Source organism: Chaetomium fimeti, assembly GCF_033439085.1.
Source record: "Chaetomium fimeti strain CBS 168.71 chromosome Unknown B0H64scaffold_5, whole genome shotgun sequence".
Classification (NCBI taxonomy): Eukaryota; Fungi; Ascomycota; class Sordariomycetes; order Sordariales; family Chaetomiaceae; genus Chaetomium; species Chaetomium fimeti.
The window spans coordinates 3,617,754-3,633,681 of record NW_026944333.1 but is presented as its reverse complement, the minus strand read 5'-3'; the positions used below and the strand labels follow the sequence as shown (position 1 = coordinate 3,633,681).

Sequence of the window (15,928 nt, the reverse complement as noted above, 5' to 3'; positions counted from 1 at the left end):
GTAAAGAGGGGGGGTCAGGGTAGGAACATGCGAGCGAAAAAGCTAGACATACGGTACAATGATGTACCATAGAGAGAAGGATATATCGGAGGCGTGACTAGCCTTAGGAGGGCTATCCCCCTTCGTTCGTCTTCGGGCATCGGTCTATCTCCCCACCATCAACAGGGTACACCGGAGATGCCTCCTCCTTCGTGCCACGGGTTGTGTGGTCTCACTCAACAATGACGTCCCCAGCTGCGCCAACCAAATCCTCCATCCCGCCAACTTGTGTTGGTCCGCTGGCCCCCTCTGGTGGCAAGGCCCAGGCAGGCAGAGGGCTGACGTAACTCCAAGCCCCCTCGGCATCCTCATACCGGAGACTGTGGAGCCACAGCGCGAGTTCTTGATCTCCGGGGTCAGTGTAGAGCGGAGTGCTACAGAGAGAGCAAACCTCGCCCGACATTTTCTCGGCCTTCTTTTTGTAGTAATCATCCACCATCTCGTCGTAGTACGCGACCGCATCAGCCACCTGGTCCTTGCCCATGCGGGAGAGGCGAGTGACGACGTCCTCGTCGGTGTTCAGAGTCCCCTCGGCATCGTTGCTGCCCAGACCCAAGCCCCAGACCCGTTGGTTGGCATAGATCGGGTCGTTTTGGATTGGATGTCCCAGGAACTGCAGATGAACCCTAAGCTGGTGAGTCCTGCCCGTGACAGGCAAGCATCGCACGATGGAATAGCCTTCATCTGCCTTGCGGCCGTTGGTCGGCTGAGGGACCGATTCTGGCCGCTCGGTAGCCGATTCCTCCGCCGACCCCGTCGGCCCACTACCATCCCGAGACACGCCTAAGTCGGAAGCTGGGGGGTAGTATGCCAGGCGCTTGAAGACAGTCCTCGCGGCTTTTCCGTTGGCTCGCACCCTGTTCAACCCGAGCTTGGGGGAGATCTGAAGAATGGGCTGGTCACACACGACCTCCCCGTCGGGGAATTTGCCGATGACGCGGGCGACGTACTCTTTCCGAACACTCCTTTGGAAAATCTGGACCCCGAGTTGCTCGGCAGCCTTGGCGTGTTTCGCGATGAACATGATACCGCTCGTTAACCTATCGAGTCTATTGCAGGGTCGCGGGGTAAAATCAAGGCCCCTCTCCGCTTTCATGATCTCAACAATGGAGTTGTAGTTGTAGCGTCCAGCCGGGTGAACAGGCACGCCCGACGGTTTGTTGATGACGATCATGTCATCATCCTCGTGAATGACGCCGATAGGGTCGGCGGTAACAGGGGGTTCGTGGCGATGAGTGGTATGAGATATGAGGTGTCCGTTCTTTAGTATGTGGTGAGGGCCCACGGTCTTTCCGTTGACGGCAACCAGGCCAGACACCATGGCTTCGCGGTAGTATTCAACGGGCCGGTCGCGGAACTCGCTCTGAAACACGTCAACCAGTTGCCGGCCTCGCCATCTTTCTTTGCACCACGTGTTGTACGTATAAAAGTAGGGTGAGACGCGACGCAGGCCGTCCTCAAAATAGTAGGGCCGCGGCCATGGTTCCGAAAGCACTGGGGAGGGGAGAACAGGTTCGGAAGCGGAGCCAGGTGGGACGGGACTGCCATCTTGGGTTTGCTGCGGCGCGCCCGACGCGGCCAGGCGGGTTACGGAAGCCGCCATCTCCCGGCAGGACGCTACAAGGCCTAGTAACGGCCTTGGTACAGCCAGTGTCGTAAAAATTGTGTATCTCGGTGGTGCCGCTTGTCTCGTGCAGGTGCGATTTACGATGTGCTACGTGAAATCGCTGGGTGTCTGTTCTAGGCACAAAAGAAAAAAGGGCGGTCACGAAGGGCAGTATCCCCAAAACAGCGCCTGGGGCAGGGATTCCCCGCCTTTTCAGCCCCCAAGGCCGATGGGGCCCGGGCCTCGGCTTGTTGACCCGCTGTTGTTTTATTTACATACTATGGAGCAGCAACTCGCGCCGTGTCGGTCCTCGGCCTCTTTGGCTCAGGGAACCGTTAGTTAGCGCCACCTTCTCCCGTCAAAGGTAAACCTACATCTCGCCGACGAGCCCCAGTTGATGATCGATCTGTCATGGCGGATATCAGCCAGTTAAAGCGTCGGACAAGGGCCGATTACGCGTACATTCTTGAGTACCGCACTCGGTGGTAAGCCGCGCCCGACGGGCAGCTCACTCGCCCTCGTTAAGGCTGACCAGTTTAGGGCCGACAATGACATGTACAGCCACATGAACAATTCCATCTACAACTTCCTCTATGACTCTGTCATCAACACTTATCTGATGGAGAATTGCGGACTCCATCCGGCGTCCTCTCCACAGTACGGCATGGTCGTCCACTCTCACAACGACTATTTCGCATCCATCTCGTTTCCCGCTTGTGCAGAGCTTGCTTTGCGGGTCAATCGCATTGGGAACTCCAGTGTTACTTACGAGATCGCGCTATTCGAAAAAGGGCATGAAGCTGTCAAGTCTGTCGGCGAATTTGTTCAGGTTTTTGTTGACCGAGGAACCGCGAAGCCGAACCCAAAAGGCATGGATGCAACAATGCGTCAGGGGCTCGAGCGCATCTTGGTGCAAAGTCGCCAAAGCAAAATGTGAAAACCAGAGTTTATTTAAGAGGGATCGGTCTTTCACAACGATACAGCGGTGTTTAATGAGATATAAAGGTGTAGATTTCGAAGTATATAGTTAATGCATCGCGTTCATAGATATATACAAGGAACAATGGTAGGAGTATAAGAGTATAAAGTACAAGTATCTGACTGTGCCATGTTGCTTCGTATACCACAGTAAGGTGAAGCGAAGCTGCTGTGTTAGCCACAACGCCACCGCATGCAAGATTATGCACGATAATGCGGCCGAAACTGTGGCATCCAATCGCTCCTCTGAGAACTCTGGAGGGAAACCCTAGTAAATGAAACGAAGCGTTCCTTCTTCGCTTCCTCAATGTACATTGTACATCTCAGAGACTCATCATTGAAGCTTCGCTTCAATTACTCTATATAGTGTAACGAACCTGTCTCTGGACCCGTCCTGCTAGGGTTCAGTATCAGTTAAAGGTAGTCTCTCTTAGTAGGTACTTAGTTTTGGTACAGCCAAAGGGTATATAATAAAGACTTGTCTCAATAGTAGGCTTTCGAGCTTGTAGCGAACTGTAGTTGTAATTGCTAACTGGAGAACTCCTATAGCTCTCTAGGATGAGTAACTATATACTATCTAGTATTACTATCCTTATAGTAATAGTCCTCTATTATTACTAATAACTAGTGATAACCTTCTATTATTATTGGTAGTTGGTAATAACTGTTCCTATTAGTTCTTTAGTAATTAGCTATTAGTATCCTATATCTTCAGCTATAGCTATCTTAGATTATCCTTTAGGTTATTCTATAATACGATATGATACCCCTTCTCTTATATCTTTTAACCTAAAGAATATTAGTTCTCTATCTCTAACATTAGCTAATAAGCTCTAAATATAGTACTTCTCTCTACTATTGGTAATTTCCCTATTCTATTCTCTTTCTTTAGTTTTTAGTACTTATAATATATTTATAGAGAAATATTAATCTAAATCTATATATTATACTTTCCTAGCTAATAATATCTGAAAGAATAGTTTTATTATTATACCTTGTTCCTAGTACATTTTCTAGAGTTTAAGATACTATATATTTTCGAAAATAAAATACTATAATATATATATTTAATATAGTTAATTATATAATAGCTCTAATATTTCTGTCTTCTAATATAAGTTTCCTTCCTATCTATTATATTCCTAGCTTATCCTAATATCCTTAGTAGATTATATTATATCGAAGTAATAACGGATTGAATATAAGGAGTAGAATACCGAGCAGTTTCTTAAGGTAATTTAGTAGAAGTTAGAAGAAGACTAATAAGCTTTTATAGAATACTTAGTCTATTTATAGTACCTTCGTTAATAGAAGAAATTCCTAATAGACTATAGTACTAATATAATAGCTTATAGTTTATCGACTCTAAATAACCTTAAAGTAGCTAAAAGATAAGAGTCTCTTACTATAGTAGGGATACCTTCGGTTAAAGGTAATCTTAATTCCTTTACTAACCTCTCTATAGGATTCGACTAGTCTCTAGGGGATTCCTTTACTGGAATTAACCTTCCTATAGGATTTCCTTTAATCGATCGAGGTTCCTTTAGTAGAACTTCTAAAGTTTCCTAGGCTAGTTAAGATTTAGAGCTAGTTACTATAAATTATTCTTTAGATTAAAATCTAACTATTTAACTAAATACTTTAGTTGTAAGGTAGTAGCCCTATAGTAACTGCAGATAGGTGTACTGTAACGGCCCGGCACAGTCACAACAAGGTTGGTCACGTAATGAGCCATTTATACACTGCTCCACCCTCGGTACTGGGGGATCCACCTTTGTCGCATCCACTCTCGACACATCCGCCAATCAGTACACTTGGTTCTGGAGCATCCACTTTCATTCACTGAACACCAAGATAGGTCCCTTATTGATTGGATATAGGGGATCTATATCTACCAACCTGTAAATACAATAGTAATAGCGACCAACTGGGACTGACCGTCCCCTTATCTATAAAAGGCTGCTATTTCTCCCCTAGAACTATATTTAGTTTAGTTCTTTACTTTTAGTTATATTTTCATTATTAGATATAACCTTTAGGCTATATCCTAGTTTATTTATATATATTATAATACTATAACTAAAAGTTACTTTACCGGCTAGTAATAGCGATAGAATATCTATTAAAATCTTAATAGAAGATCTATAAGGTAATATAATAGAAGATCTATTTAGATATACTTAACTATAGTAATCCTATTAAAAGATTTAAAGGAGAAGTACCCTAAGGATAACAGCTCTAAAGAGTATCTAGATAATAACCCCCTAGTAGTAGTCTAGGAGTAGGTTAAACCCTTTAAAGGAAACTATAACTAAACTAATAATAAGTTAGATACTATTATTTTCTTTTAATAGATTAGTTTAACTCTTACTAGTAGATATTTAATAGCCTATATTAATAGGTATATAGGTAGCTACCCTCTCTTAGACTTCTATAACTAACTTATATAGAAGGACTTTAAAGGTAAGAATATCGTTAAAGAATTTACTAAAAGGACTAATAACCTCTTTAACTAAATCTCTCTCTAGCTCTATAATTTAAATAGAGAGCTTAATAAGCTTAACTAATACTAGATCCGTTTAAACCTAGATTATATTCTCTTATTAATCTATAGGCTCTTTACCTAGTAGGATATAATAATCTCTCTTTCTTAAACTCTTTACTAGATATTAATCGATAATTAGCTCCTATTCCAATAGACCTTATAGTAGGTTTAAGAGCTAGAGGCTAATCCTAATATAGTAAAGTAATAGTAGATCCTAGACCTTATTAAGGCCTATAACTATTTAAACTCTCTATTAGCTAAGGTATAGAAGGAGGTAATTATAGCTAGTAGAGAGGTCTAAGGGCTCCGGTTAAAGCTAGCTTAATATAGCAATCTAAATTACCCCTAGGTTAGTATAGAAGATAATAACTATAATATTTAAGGCTTCTAATATTAGAGTATAAGGATTAAGGACCTAGACCCTCTAATAATAGATAATAACCTAATATTAAGGGTTTAGAGCGGTTAAATAAACCGAAAGCTTTCTAGAAATACCAACTAATTCCCTACTAAAGACTATCGATTTACCTATATTACTAGCTTAGTTAAAGGTATAATACTCTAATACCTCTAGACCTATATCGATAAAATAAATAAGGACTATTTTACTATTATTTAGGAAGTTTTTAAATATCTAAAGGATATCTTTAAGGATATAATAGAGATCTAGAAGGTTAAGTAGAGCCTAGAATAACTAATAATATCTAATAGTAATAAATATTAGAACTTTACTTTAAAATTTATCCTCTATATAACTTAAGCTAAGGAGCTAAAGTTAAAATAGAAGAAGAAGTTTAACCGGCAGCTAACTTATAAGCTATAGACCGCTCTTACCTAGGATTATATTAACTTTAGGATTAACTTCGAGACCTTCTAGCATCTCGGTATAGAGATAGCCCTCCTATATAAATAATAAAACTTTGCTTATTTAAATAAGAAGGAGAAGGCTTCTATAGATAGTATAGGAAAAGGCTCTAATACTTCTACCTATAGTAATACCCTAGCTCGATAAGGTTTAAATACCCTAGCCTCTACTAGAGGTAGAGGTATTACTCTATAACTTAGCTAGGAAAAAAAAACTAGCTAATAGCTAAAAATAAATACTTCTACTATAAGGAAGTTAGCTACTCCTCTAGAGACTATATAAAGTAAATAGTAGTAGAGATCCGGTACCTCGGTATAGATACCCCTACTATAGCTGTAATACTTACTATAGTACCTGCTCTAACTACTCTTCTAGCTCTAGAGATAGAAAACTAGCTGCTCTAGGATAAGCCTCTCTACTAAGGCGATTTAATATATAATTATCAATAATTAAGATAGACCTTTAGAAACTAATAGATAGAGATAGCTTTACTATCCTCTATACTCTAACTAATAATAGAATTAGAGTTACCTTAACTATATTAGTTAATATAGGAGTAGACCTCTATATTACAATCGATCCCTTAATATCTACTAAAATAATAAAGAAACTAAACCTTATCTATATCCCTCTTAGCCGATCAATCCCTATAACCGACTACTATAGATACTCTAATACCCTAATTACCTTAGTACTAATCTTATACCTCTAGATTAAGAGCTAAATAGAATATTTAATACCTATCTTTAAAACCCCTCTTAGACTAAGCTAGTAGATAATCCTAGGCTAAATTTAACTAGTAATCTATAATATACTTCTTAATATAAGATACTAATAACTTATCTAACTATCTGAAAGGTTATATAATATCTACTACTAGGTAATCGAGATTCTCTATAATAAACTATATATATAGCCTATCGATCTAATATATTAGTAGGATATATAGTAGTATAATAGTATAATCGAGAAATAGAATTACCGATAATAGGAATAGTAGTTTCTAAACCTTTTAAAAAGGAAAAAACCTAATCTACCTACCCTAGACCTACCCTATACTAAGAAGCTACCCTATACCGAGTCTGCTAAACCTTATATAACTCTATAAATAAGTAAGTTTATTTTTAGTAAAATATATTTAATTAAGTTTAGTAAGAATAAGTAATCTATTCTAGAGCCTACCGGCCTATATAACCTACTATACTCTAGTTAGAAATTATATAAAAGGGTATAGAAAGCAATAAATATAGACTACTATTATAAATATAAATAAAAGATAGTAAAGATACTATAGGAACCTTATAGTACTAACCTCTCTAAAGAATATATAGTTATAGAAGAGCTCTAGTAAGAATAGAGCTAATATAAAGATATAAAACGTGTCACGGATATGGTCACATGCAGCCGGCCAGCGGGGCGCGCTGGCAGCGTCCCGGGCCAATCAAGACGGGACGCCTAGCTACCAATGAGAAGGAGATCTGTGGTGGTTACAATGATCTATGGACAGACCACGGCAGTGGTAACAGATCAAGGGGCTCGGCCTCCTGGATCTGTTGACGACCCACCACGGATCACGCAGATCCAGGTACAGAGGTACCTAGGAATTAGATAGTATATAGTCACTCGTTCTGGAGAGCTCTGGGAGTTCTCCAGTTAGCAATCACAACTACAGTTCGCTACAAGCTCGAGAGCCTACTGTTGAGACAAGTCTTTGTTGTGCACCCTTTGGCTGCACCGAACCTAAGCACCCTTGAGAGAATACCTTCGACCGATACTGAACCCTAACAGGACGGGTCCAGAGACAGGTTCGTCACACGTTGCTAACTCCCTTTGATCTGTTACAGTTCAGGCTCGAAGGTAAAACGACATGGCAACTCAACCGACGCCGGGCCAGATCACGGCCGCGCTTCAGAGAGTCACCGAACGACTCGACGAAACTGAAGAAGAGCTTGCGAAGACCAAGGCCAGCAACGCGGCATTGGCAGCCCGACTTGCGGCGACCGAGGTCCACACCAAGGACCCGGCCAAGACGAAGGTCAAATTGGAGCAACCCGAGAAGTACGGGGGCGACCAGGAAGCCTTGCCAGGTTGGATCACGGAGATGCGGAACTATCTCGACCACAACTCGCACCAGTTCGCCACTGAGGAATCCAAGACCAGATACGCCGCCACCCGACTCAAGGACAAGGCCCTCAAGTGGTTCACGGGAACACTGAGTGATTTCCTCGGCGGAGCAATCCACAAACCCTTCACCAAAAAGGTCTTCGAGAACTACTCCGAGTTCGAGAGTGAGATTCAGAAGGTGTTCGGCGACAAGGACGAGAAGTTACACGCCCAGGAACGGCTAGGACGGCTGAAGCAGACTAGGTCAACCACCGCCTACGCCACGATTTTCCGACAAGACTCCATGAAGGCAGAGATAGACGACGAGGGGCTGATGCACCTGTTCTACGGAGGGCTGAAGGAGGAGGTCAAGGACGAGCTCTACAAGGAGAGCCGACCCGACACACTCGACGAGTACATCGCCATGGCTGTCAAGATTGACGACCGACAGTTCGCCCGCAAACAACAGAAGAAGGGCAGCGAGGTTCAGCGATCCGCAGGCTACCACAAGCCCAACGACAAAAAGAAACGCCAGCACCAGAGCACGTCATACGGCACGCACTCGGGACCCATGGACGTCAGCGCTGCCCAGGCACAGTGGGCAGGAAAGAGAGGTGGTGCCAAGGACAAATCAGGCATCACCTGTTACAACTGCGGGAGGAAGGGTCACTTCAAACGTGACTGCCGCAGCAAGAAAGAGTGGAGACCGGTTCCAGGGAAGGAAGCTGCCACCATCGACCAAGACACGGTCGGAAGAAGAACCCGGTTTCTGGAGGTCGCAGCCGCCAGCTACACGCAGGACGACCTCGAAATCGACATTGACCGAGTCATCGAGCAGGACGATGAACTCACCGACTCGGATCAAGAAGACTTGATGAGCAGCAACCACCAGGAGGGAAACGACACCGCCCACCATGCTTTCATCGAAACGAATGACGAGGGAGAACTGGCTCCCCCGCGGCACATCCGACAAGTCGCTGAGGACTGGGGCATCACCCTGGTTCAGCAAGAGGACGGGCAATGGCGAACCCACGAGGGTGAAGGAGGAGTCAGCCCGAACCTCATTTTTCTGCAACAGAAGGTCCTAAGCCAACGACAAAGGATCGAGGAGTTGTCAAGAGAGAAAGAAGAACTCGAGCAACTTCTCCAGAGAAGGAACGACCAGTACGGACGACTTTGCGCGGAACTCGATTTCGCCAGGGAACGAGTCCAAGAGATCACCGAGGCCAACAACAGGGCCGGGGATCACGTCGAAAAGACATTAAGAGAGGCACAGGCCTTGCAGGACGACATCCGCCAGGCACTTCCGCACCACACACCGTGGGATGGACCCACCGAAGAGGCGGAAGGATACGAAAACGGAGTACGATACCCCGAGCAACTTTTCGACTACGCACAGGAACAGAATGCGGCGAAAGGAAGAAAACAGCAGAGCTGGGAAGAATACTGGACGCGACATCAGCACATCGTGCGCGCCGGACGACAGACCTCCGACCTTGAATGGTGGGGTTTTCGGGGCGAGAACAACACGGAGGGATTCCAGTTGTTATCAGAAGACCACGAGCGGGTGGACCCACGAAAAGAAAGTCACATCTACCTGCCCTGGTTCCAGTGCATCACGCACGAATGTCGGTACCACTTCCAGGACAAATTTCGCAACAGTTTCTGGCCCACAAGAGAAGAAAAGGGAATGCAACCCCTGCCCATCAGATGGGTATACGACAGCGGCGACGCTCCCGCAGGCATGTTGTGGGACACCCAACGCACTCACGAGGGCAGGCTGAGGGTTAAACCCAAGGCAGCCTGGCCTCGACGCTATATGACAGGCGTAGGAGTCGACGAATGCCGAAGCGCAGACTGCCTATCACACGCCGACGAGAAGATCTGGGGATACATGGAACAGCAATCCCAGAGGAAGCCACACCAGAGGACGAGAGCATCCCGAAGGAACGAGAGGCGCCCAGTTGAGGCATGGGCGGCCCAATGGCTCCAAGAACACCAGACGATTGACGCCGCAAGCCAAGGTGCGGACAGGGACGCCTTGAAACACCACGAGAGCTTGGGAAACGGCTCAGGGCCCTCCGAGGGGCCCGGAAATCTTTAACTCCACAACAACGAAGACAGGCTGCGCAGTACAGGAAGAACTGGCGCAAGCAGAAGCCTTACAACGACCTCCCAGCAGACGAACACGAAGTAGCTGCTGTACGAAGCACCAAGCCAGACAACAGGCTCTGGATCACAGCGCGATGGGGGAAGATCGAAGCCCTCGCGTTAGTGGATGGAGGAGCGCAGATGGATCTCATCTCGCCCACATTTGTGAATCAACTCAGAATCCCATGGAGGATCAAGAAGCAACCACACGTCGTCAAGGGACCATTCGACACACAATGGGTACGACGAGAGACAGAACCACTCGACATTGAGGTGGAAGGAAAAACCACCCAAGTGGTGTTCGACATCGTGAACATGGGACCAAAGAAAGACATGATTCTCGGACGCCCATGGCATGAGGATTACGACCCAGACATCAGCTGGAAGGGAGATGGCCATCTGCGACCGCGGAAACAACGGGAGCATCCGACCAGCTTGATGGGAGAACGCGCAGAACAGGAGCCACGGAAGAGCAGCGGGTCAGAACGAACCCCCTCTACGGGCCCACCGCAGGAAGCAGCCAGTGCAGAACCACGCACTCTGGAGTCCGGAAGAAGCGGCACACGACGAAAGAAGCAGGCACGGGAGGAACGAACCATCGCCGTCGTCTCAGTCGACGAGCACGGAATGCTCAAACATGAACAATGGGTCAATCAGCTCGAAGCGGCAAGCATCGAGCTGGCAGCAGAAGAAGTCAGGGAACTCGAAGCAGCAAGCATCGAGCCTGGGAACAACAAGTTCGCGTACTACGAAGGTACGGCGAAGAACGCAAAGACGGGGCAGATCCCAGACGACTACAAGGGGCACCCGGCGTTCACGGCAAAACATCTTGCAGGGCTACCAGACCACGGACCTTGGGATCACGAGATCAGACTCAAGGAAGGAGCCCAGTTGAGATTTTTCAAGGTGTACCACACCAACGAGAAGCAAGATGCAGAGTTGAGGAGCTATCTCGAAAAGAACCTCGAGATAGGACACATCAGACCATCGACATCTCCAGCAGGCTACCCAGTCCTCTTCGTTCCAAAGAAGGATGGGAAACTCAGGATGTGTGTGGACTACCGACAGTTGAACAACGAGACGGTGAAGAACCGATACCCGCTGCCACTGATTTCGAGGCTTCGAGATCAGCTGTCAGGAGCACAACACTTCACGCGACTCGACCTTCCAACAGCGTACGCCCACATCCGCATCAAGGAAGGAGACGAATGGAAGACGGCTTTTCGGACACCCTACGGACACTACGAGTACCTCGTTATGCCATTTGGGTTGACCAACGCACCAGCGACGTTTCAAGCCGCTATCGACCACGCAATTCGACATTGCCTCGATAAATTTGCAGTCTGTTACTTGGATGACATTCTCATCTACTCCAAGACACTCGAAGAACACAAGAAACACGTACGGCAGGTGCTGGACGCACTGCACGAGCACAAATTGTCAGTCAACAAGGACAAGAGCGAGTTTCATGTCAAGAAGACAGTATTTCTGGGTTACGAAATCTCCCCGGGATGGGTCAAGATCGAACCCGAGAAACTGGAAGCTGTCAAGACGTGGCCGACACCGACGAGCGCCACGGAGGTCAGAGGATTTATCGGATTCGCCAACTTCGTCAGAATGTTCATCAAGAATTTTGGCGACTTCGCGAGACCTCTGCACGAACTTACCAAAAAGGATGCCACATTCCAGTGGAAGCAGGAGCACGAGCAGGCTTTCCAGCGGATCCGCGATGCGATCATCGCCGACCCGGTGCTCATGCTGCCTGATCCAAGCACACCTTTCGAAGTCGAGGCTGATGCTTCGGACTTCGCGATCGGAGGGCAACTTGGTCAGAGGGACAAGGACGGCAAGCTTCACCCAGTTGCGTTCTTCTCCAAGAAACTCGAAGGACCAAGGCTTAACTACCCGATCCATGACAAGGAGCTTCTCGCAATCATTGAAGCATTTCAGGAATGGAGGCCATACCTCAGCGGCACGACACACGAAGTCCAGGTGTACACGGACCACAAGAACTTACGATACTTCACCACCACCAAGGTGCTGAACGGACGACAGACTCGATGGGCAGAATTCCTGTCCGAATTCAACTTCACGATCCACTACAAGAAAGGCTCGGAGAACGCACGAGCGGACGCCTTGAGTAGGAGAGCGGATCACCACGACAACACATCTGAAGTCTCACCACCATTGCTACATCAGCAGACAGACGGATCCCTACGGCACGCTTCCCAACCGACTGAAGACTACGAGATCGCAGCACTTCAGCAACAGTCGGAAGATCCCGAAGCCAGGCCTCTGCAACCGTTTGTAGAATGCTGTGCGGCCTTCAGAGAACAACGACTGGAACGAGACTTCCAAGGAATCATCGCGGACGACGAACGCGATGCATGGCAAGAAGAGCCGGAATCCAAGATCGCAGGGTTGCGACTTGAAGGAACGAGGCTCTGGTACCACGACAAGGCCTATGTCAGGCTGGGTGACCAAAAGGAGCTCATTCGAAAGATCCACGAGTCAAGACTCGGAGGACACATGGGAATCGGCAAGACAATTGCGAAAGTCAAGCAGAACTACGACTTCCCAGGAATCAAGCAGACGGCAGAAGGGGTCCTAGCAGAATGCGACCTCTGTAAACGAAGCAAACCAGGACGACACAAGCCGTACGGGCTATTGCAGCCACTGCCAGTCGCAGAACGACCATGGAGTTCGGTGACGATGGACTTCATCACCAAACTGCCAGTCTCCAAGGACTCAGTAACAGGAGTGGAATACGACAGCATCCTCACAATGGTGGACAGACTCACCAAGTGGAGTTACTTCCTCCCTTACAAGGAGACATGGTCAGCAGAACAACTCGCAGACGTGATCTACCGCAACATCACCTCGGTCCACGGATGGCCAGAAGAATGGATCACGGACAGAGACACGAAGTTCGCATCAAAGTTTTGGCAAGCTCTGATGACGAAGCTGGGTACGAAGAGTAAACTTTCGACTGCTTATCACCCACAAACGGACGGACAGACGGAACGACTCAACCAGATCGTCGAGCAATACCTACGGTTGTACGTCAACTTCCAGCAGGATGATTGGGTCGAGCTGTTGCCAACGGCACAACTCGCCTACAACACCACCGTCACGGAGACCACCAAGGTCACGCCATTCTTCGCGAATTACGGCTACGAAGCAGATTTGCGACAAGGGCCCGAGGTTTCGGTGCCCAGAGCGGCAGTCAAAGCCGACAAAATGAGCTCGCTGCACGCGATGCTCAAGGAGGAACTCGAGTTCGTACGAACCAGGATGAAGAAGTTCTACGACAGGAACAGGCTCGAGGGACCTCGCCTAGAAGAGGGGGGCAAAGTTTACCTCATTTCTCGAAATCTTCGCACGAAACGACCAAGTAGGAAGCTCGACTTCCGCAAAGTCGGACCGTTCAAAATCGACAAGAAGATTTCGGAGAACAACTACGCACTCGCGTTACCCTTGACAATGCGACTACGGACCAACGTTTTCCACATCTCGCTTCTGGAGCCAGCACCCAAGGACGCACGACTCGACAAGGACGCCGAGGCAGAGGACGAAGAGGAGGAGTGGGACGTTGAGGAAGTCCTAGATTCACGCATCACGAAAGGACAGTTGGAGTATTTGGTCAAGTGGCTGGACTTTGGCCCAGAAGACAATTCATGGCAACCAGCTACCAACCTCAACTGCCCCGAGAAACTTCAGGAGTTCCACCAGAGGAACCCTGACCGACCACAGGGAATACCAAAGAAGGATCGACCCCGGCGAGCCAATCGTCGAAGGAGGGCCTAGGAGACAATCAGTAAGGCGGTCTGTTGAGGAGGGAGGTGACCAACTCTTCAGCCACGGAAGGAACGGCGAGCGAGGCCACAGCAGCCGCCTCCTCGGCCTCCAGTTCCCGAATGGCGGTATCCTCACGCTCAAACGCTTTCCGAACACGCTCCTGAAACGCGCGCGTTTGCGAATCCAGACGGGCCAGTTTCGCCGTAACCTGACCCAAGGCTGCCACGACTCGATTCTGCTCGGCCAAAGCCGCCGCACGCTCCAAGTCCAACTTGTTCTTCTCGTTGGCGAAAGAACGGATCGTCGAATCCGCGATGCCGTTCCAGTCGCAGCCGCGACGGTTAGCAGCAACACAGGAGGCGCACCGATTGGAGTCTTCGGCCACCACACACGACGAGTTGTGCTCTCGGCAATAGGAACAACGGGGCATAGCGTCACCCAAGAAACGGATGCGAGTAGCAAGATCGGCACGACGCTCGGTGCTGGTTTTTGGCCGCTGTTTACGCACTCGGTTAGGAGGCATGACGGGCGACGAAGGCAGGATTGGACAAGAGGATAGCGAAACTCACCAGGGTTAGGCAAAGAATGTTGGCGCTACTTAAGAAGGGGGAAAACCAACGAGCCTTCCGGGACGGAAGACCTGGGGAGGGGCATCGTGTCACGGATATGGTCACATGCAGCCGGCCAGCGGGGCGCGCTGGCAGCGTCCCGGGCCAATCAAGACGGGACGCCTAGCTACCAATGAGAAGGAGATCTGTGGTGGTTACAATGATCTATGGACAGACCACGGCAGTGGTAACAGATCAAGGGGCTCGGCCTCCTGGATCTGTTGACGACCCACCACGGATCACGCAGATCCAGGTACAGAGGTACCTAGGAATTAGATAGTATATAGTCACTCGTTCTGGAGAGCTCTGGGAGTTCTCCAGTTAGCAATCACAACTACAGTTCGCTACAAGCTCGAGAGCCTACTGTTGAGACAAGTCTTTGTTGTGCACCCTTTGGCTGCACCGAACCTAAGCACCCTTGAGAGAATACCTTCGACCGATACTGAACCCTAACAGGACGGGTCCAGAGACAGGTTCGTCACAAAACGCCTTAAAACCGCTGCCTATATAGTAATAATTAGCGCTATAGCTATATATATAATATTAAAAAGAAACCTAACGTACTAATATAGCTTTATATTAGTAGAAATCAGCTCTATTAACTCTATTTAGAAGGTAATCGATTATAAGAAAAGACTCTTTAAGGGTGAAGATAAAGATATATAGAGGGTAATAGAAGCGGTAGCGAGTAAGTATCCCTATCTAGAAGAATATACCGATATATTTTCGAAGAAGGAATTACATAATCTACTACTATACTGAGAAGCTAACTATAAGATCGAGGTAGAAAATAAATAGGGTTTAATAACCAGTCTACTATATAGGTATACTCTAATCTAGCTAGAAGCTCTAAAAGCCTATCTAAAAGACTACTTAAAGTATAGATTTGTCGAACCCTCCTTAGCTCCCTTTACCTCTCTAATACTATTTATATTAAAATCTAACGGATTATAGAAGGTTTATATAAACTATCGGAAGCTAAATATACTAATAACTAAGAACCGGTACCTTCTTCTACTAATTAATAATACCTTAAGATAGCTAGAAAAGGCTAAGATCTTTACTAAACTAAATATCTAATAGATATTCTACTATATCCGAATAAACCTAGAGAGTAAAGATTTAACTACCTTCTATACCTACTATAGGTAATATAAGTATAAGATAATACTGTTTAGATTATATAATAGCCTAGTAACCTTTTAGAGCTTTATTAACTTATAGATATTTAAGTT

The 15,928-nt window shown here is 46.9% G+C and overlaps 2 protein-coding genes across 2 annotated transcripts; one reads left to right on the top strand and one right to left on the bottom strand.

Moving 5' to 3' along the window:
- B0H64DRAFT_199064 (pseudouridine synthase) lies at window positions 1-1,806 on the bottom strand. Its single transcript, XM_062799219.1, has one exon. It carries the CDS (start codon window positions 1,640-1,642, stop codon window positions 212-214), a length of 1,431 nt encoding a protein of 476 aa, XP_062658479.1. The 5' UTR covers window positions 1,643-1,806; the 3' UTR covers window positions 1-211.
- A 55-nt stretch (window positions 1,807-1,861) lies between these two features.
- Window positions 1,862-2,732, top strand: B0H64DRAFT_402219 (HotDog domain-containing protein). Its single transcript, XM_062804218.1, has 2 exons — window positions 1,862-2,130; window positions 2,186-2,732. The coding sequence occupies exons 1-2, from the start codon at window positions 2,057-2,059 to the stop codon at window positions 2,580-2,582; spliced, it is 471 nt and encodes a 156-aa protein (XP_062658478.1). The 5' UTR covers window positions 1,862-2,056; the 3' UTR covers window positions 2,583-2,732.
- Window positions 2,733-15,928: the final 13,196 nt, after the last annotated feature.

Bases quoted from the DNA above. Each gene is read 5' to 3' on its own strand.
- B0H64DRAFT_199064 (XM_062799219.1), bottom strand. From the start codon at position 1,642: ATGGCGGCTTCCGTAACCCGCCTGGCCGCGTCGGGCGCGCCGCAGCAA.
- B0H64DRAFT_402219 (XM_062804218.1), top strand. From the start codon at position 2,057: ATGGCGGATATCAGCCAGTTAAAGCGTCGGACAAGGGCCGATTACGCG. The intron at 2,131-2,185 runs GTAAGCCGCGCC...TGACCAGTTTAG, and splicing joins CTTGAGTACCGCACTCGGTG to GGCCGACAATGACATGTACA.